Here is a 5,166-nt window from a genome sequence, read left to right on the forward strand (position 1 = left end):
TAGCAGGGTTAATAATCTAAAGAATCTCCACATTTGAGGTGCATTATTTTCCCTTTTAAATCAGTAAGCAGCTTTGTTACTGCACTGTAACGAGTCTTCATCTCCCTCTAATTAACTAGGAGTCATTAAAACACTGAGCATGTTCTGGCAAATGCAGCAAAGCAAACAAGCCTGGCCTGCAGATGAAGTACTTAGTAACCCTGAATGCTTTGGGCTGTGTAGAGAAAAAGAAAACCAAAGGAAGCATGAATGCTGTCAGTTTTTACCCAAATCTGAAGAGAGGCAAGGTTCACAATAAAAAAACATTTTCATATATCAAGAGAGTTCAAGCTGCTTATTCAGTGTTTCTTGAATAAAAATCAGTCCTTAGTATTGTATGCATTCAAGTTCTTCAAATATTTTTAAATGTGTATGAGGGATGAGAGATTTAAGCAGTCTTCTTTATCTATATAATATGTAAACCTATGCAGATATATATTCTTCAGCTTCTGGCTTTTAACCTCTAGGCAGTTAAAATATTTCTCCAGTGGTGTTGGTAGGTGAACAAGTACAGATTTAACATGTGCACACCTATAAGCACCAGCTGTCTTTGGGACAAAAAACTCAAACCTGTACGCTCTATGGCAGATGTCTGTGTTGTACAGCTCCTTATCTTTGTCAGCCAGTGACAGGTTCCTGCAGGGGGTCACTTAGCCTTGTTTTCCTGAAAGCCATTATTTTCAGCCCTTAGCTAAAAACATGTGTCAGAGTTGGCTGTGTATTCAGACAGAGCTCTGCTGTTGGAATAACACTTTGTAATAACATTACTGTGTTCGTATGTATTGCACCATATTACTGCCTTATCATAAGAATCACCAAAAAATGATTTTTTTACAAATCTTTAGCTTCCTGGCTTCCTGTAAGATGGCAGTATGAAAGGACTAACCTCTGTTCTTCAATGGGTTTTCACATTCTTTGAGAAAGAAATTAACAGGATTGTCTGCCAGAACCTAGTCCTTTTCTTCCCATCTCATCCACTTGCTTTCCTATTGCTCAGTTGGTCAGCCTGAAAGCTCACGAGGAAGAGCTGATACCTCTCACTGTCCAACCTTCTTCTTGGGTTTTTACTTTTCCCTGTTTTTGCATGAAGGTACTTCACCTAGTGGAGCACACACTGAGCCCTGGACCTTTGTGGTAGTGCAAGATCCGCATTTAAAACACAAGATTCGTGAAATTGTAGAAGAAGAAGAGGAAATAAACTACAAAAAAAGGATGGGGGACAGATGGGTTAATGACCTGAAAAGATTAAGGTATGAAAAGCTGATGACCTAAGGGGTGTGAAGAGAGATGTTGTTTCAGTGTAGGAAAGATTTCTATAATTTTCGATTTTTTCCTCCCTCTCACTTTTCATATTTTTCTAAAATCCATTTTTGGAAACAAAAACTTAAAAATATGCGTAGAATTGTGCCTTGGTGGCTGGTTCATAAAATTACTTCCAGTAAAAGGGATTACATGCTCTCTATTTTGAAAGTTTTCCAAGCACTTGGCTCCATCATTATTTTTTCCTGTGTGACCTCTGCGGCTGAAACTCTTGTCCCAGATTTTTTTGTTGCTCGCCAAACAGTCAAGCTCCCAAAGTCACTGGAAGCTTTGCTACCTACTGAGGAAGCTCCCAAGGCCTGTCCCTATCCAAGTGCTGAATTATGAAATATTCAGTTGTTCCAAATAGCCTCCAAAGTCTGACTTGCTCAGCTTCATACAATGGGAAGATGTCTGTTTATTCTTGGCTTGTCAAATGGAGAATGTGCACAAAGCTTTGTAAGGTTGACTTGCCCTACTTGCTCAATAATGTTACTATTATTCAGGTGCCTAGGTGCTGTGCAAATTTATGCTCTATGCAAACAACTAAATGCCAGAGGTTCTTATGTTTTGAGTGAAAACAATAGAAAGCACTAATTTTCTTGTCTAAATCCTATACCATGATTGTCATTTAAGAAATTTGGAACCAAATGAATTGGAACAAGGATGAAGGAACAGAATAACAATTTTAGCCACTGGAATATATTTAGGTTTAGATCTTTAGACAAAAAGTTTTGAACTTTTCTGACAGGAGCCTTCCCTGCAATGACAAAAAAATTGGTACTGCTGGTAACAGGCAAATCTGCAAAATTCCAGGAATTAAATAATCTCAAAGGCAAGTGCTCATGAGGCCAGCTCATAGATAAGAGGTCAAGAACTATCTCTTATTTGTATGCAATTCCACTCTTCAGAGTGAGCACATCAGCTCCTCAGCCAAATTTATTAAAACTGAGAACTCTATTCAAGCTTTTTTTCCTTTCTGAAATGTTTCTATTTAAGCTGATAATACTTAATCCTTTGCAGTAAATGTTCTAAGGTTTAGTCTACTGCTATAATTGTCGTGTACCTTTAGTGCCCCTTTGCAGACAGTAAATGCAACTTATAGGAAAGTGAAAAGGTTGCAAAAGAAATGTTCTAAACTTGCTTTTGCAGAACAAATTGGATCAAAGAATACTTGGACACTGCTCCGTATCTGATCCTCATTTTCAAGCAGGTATATGGGAGGCTTCCAAATGGCAAAAAGAAGACCCACTACTACAATGAAATCAGTGTTTCCATTGCCTGTGGTATCCTTCTTGCTGCACTGCAGGTACGCTGACAGAACCAACATACTGTGAGTCAATACATTAGTCTGGATTACGTACCAAGACTGTTCTGCCTGAGTGAGGGTGGAACCCAGTCTAGATTTTAACATTTTGAGTCTCCTGGATTACTGCCAATTCCCGGCAATATTTCTCAGTTTTGAATTTTAAAGTTATTCTACACAGGTCTACATCTGAGAAGGTGATTCCTATCTTCAGCACTGGTTAACAGGAATTAAAATATAATGTAGCTTCCAGAGTTGTCACTCTTCTCTCGGCACAGGCTTCAGCCCCTGTGGTTTCTGCCTTATGCTAACAGGGTTGACAGGCTCTTCAGACTACCCAAGCACGACTGTGTGGTGTCACACTGGCCCCTTCTTTTCAGTAATCCCTATAAAACAGCTTGACACCAAACCGCTTTTAGTATACAATGCTGGAAAAAAAATAAATCAGGGACATATTCCACAGAACAGGCTGTACTATTTCAGTCAGTCTTTTTGAGGCATTTCTGAAAGTGAACTGATCTCTAAAGCTCAGCATGTTTGACACCAGCCAGTTAGATTTTCTCAGTGGTTTCTCAGTGCTCAGTTCTGCTTCTTGTATCTGATGTACTCACACAAGTGTTAAATAGAGAAGCTATTCTGATAGTTAACCTGGCCTGTCAGCAAGATAACAGCAAGGTGCCTCCTCTTATATTCGGCCAATTTCCTACCAGGCACTGCCATTTCTCCTCCATTCTGTTTTGAATGACACTTTCTTTCACGCATTGCTGCTCCTCAGGCACCATTCAGCAGCATCACTATTAGCTCTTCTCCTCTTGAGAAGATCGTAGAGATTACTTAACGAGACAGGTGCATTTCCTGGGCACCTCTCCCTGCCTGACTTGTATCTCAAAGCCTCCCAAAATGCTTGCATTGTGTAGACAGAGAGACTGAAATCCACATGTGCAGCTCTCAGGAAGTAACTCAGCTGTGTGGTCATACCTTGAATGATGTCAGCTCTATATTGTTTGCCCAGACTATTTATAGTTTTTGTGAGATTTTGAATGAGAGGAAGAGTGATACATAGACTTATTTTGGGATTCTGATGTAATCTATAACAATGACCACTGTGAGAGATGCCAACAGACTCCTGTGAGAATTTCTGAGGCAGAGGCTGTGCCCCCGTCCCTGTGAGGTACAGCTCTTGAGGAGGAGCTCGAGTGTTCACAAGGCTGTAAGGCATCTTCCTGCCAGCCATATGGAGACAAGAACTGAAACAGTTCACCATATGAGCCAGATTGTAGAATCATGGAATAGTTTGGTTTGGAATGGATGTTTCAAGGTCATCCAGTCAAACCACCAGCACTATGGGATGACACTCCAATCATATCCCCACAACTGCCTCTCAGCTTCCCTGGGCCATGGATTCCCCATCCCACTGAGCACGGCAGGCAGGCTCTGGCTCTACAGCACACAGACATGACAGGCAGACAGTGCTGTTGCTGTGGTGGAGAAATGTAATGCTCTTCTTTGTAAGCAGGGCAGGCATCTTTATGGTGCCATTGTGGCTGTCAGTAACTCAGGTGTTCTAAAGCCTGCAGTCAGTCTAATGAAGAGGCATTTCTGGACTAGTTGACAGAAGGATGTGCACGGGTGTGGTGGGAACAGCTGCTACAAATAAAGAGCACAGACCTCTGTCTCACTGTCGCTGTCTGTCTTGCTGCAGAACGCGGGTCTGTACACCGTGACCTCCACACCCCTGAACTGCGGCCCCCAGCTCCGGGTGCTGCTCCAGCGCCCAGAGAACGAGAAGCTCCTGTTGCTGCTCCCCGTTGGCTATCCCAAGAAAGACGCCACTGTGCCTGCACTGACACGGAAGCCGCTGGAAGATATCATGGTGGTGGTGTGAGCCCAGTGCCAGGAGGAAGGAGAGCATCCCTGCTGACAGCTGAAGTTGTCACTGCTGTTTCTGTGCATCGTCCCCGCTGTGTCACCATTGCTCTGGCTCTTTACACCACTATTTCTTTTAGTGCTAGTAATCTACTAACAGCAGTGAGCAGCCAAGCACTGTGCCTTGGACAGCTGCTGATACCTATCTGACCAGGGCATTGTTCCAGGGGATATGCACAATGGCATTTAAGTGACTTGATTTTTCTCATGCATTGTGGGGACAAATTTCTTCTTGAACTGGAATATAAATTTTCTTTATACTTTTGTGATTGCCATTACACAGTTATTTTAACTTAAGATTTTTAATGAAGGTTGTATTAAAAGATTCAAAGAAGTCAAAGTGAGCTGTCCTATCTTGGTCAGTGTGTGCTGTTTAAATGCCCCTTCCCTTTTACTGTGTTCAGCTGTGTGTAAGAAGATGCTATTTTCCTCCTATTCGGTAGGATTTCTCTGCTTGATTGATCTCAAAAGCTTTCTCTACACCAGGCTTTCTTAACCTATTGTGGCTAGGAGTGTCCTAGTTTGGAGGAAATTTCGTAGGAACAAGACATACAAGTAATTTGCTTGTTACCATTTATTTGCACATGTTACAGGCA

At 41.8% G+C, this 5,166-nt stretch overlaps 1 protein-coding gene across 1 annotated transcript in view; it reads left to right on the forward strand.

Moving 5' to 3' along the window:
* The window catches only part of IYD (iodotyrosine deiodinase), a 12,384-nt gene extending 7,474 nt beyond the window's left edge, over window positions 1-4,910 (forward strand). Inside the window, exons 3-5 of the mRNA XM_023923374.2 lie at window positions 1,130-1,289; window positions 2,491-2,647; window positions 4,347-4,910. Of these exons, the coding sequence (XP_023779142.2) occupies window positions 1,130-1,289; window positions 2,491-2,647; window positions 4,347-4,529 (500 nt within the window). The 3' untranslated portion in view covers window positions 4,530-4,910. The remainder of the gene's footprint in view (window positions 1-1,129; window positions 1,290-2,490; window positions 2,648-4,346) is intronic.
* The last annotated feature ends 256 nt before the right edge of the window (window positions 4,911-5,166 follow it).

This window comes from Cyanistes caeruleus, chromosome 2 (assembly GCF_971803275.1).
Source record: "Cyanistes caeruleus chromosome 2, bCyaCae1.hap1.1, whole genome shotgun sequence".
Lineage (NCBI taxonomy): Eukaryota > Metazoa > Chordata > Aves > Passeriformes > Paridae > Cyanistes > Cyanistes caeruleus.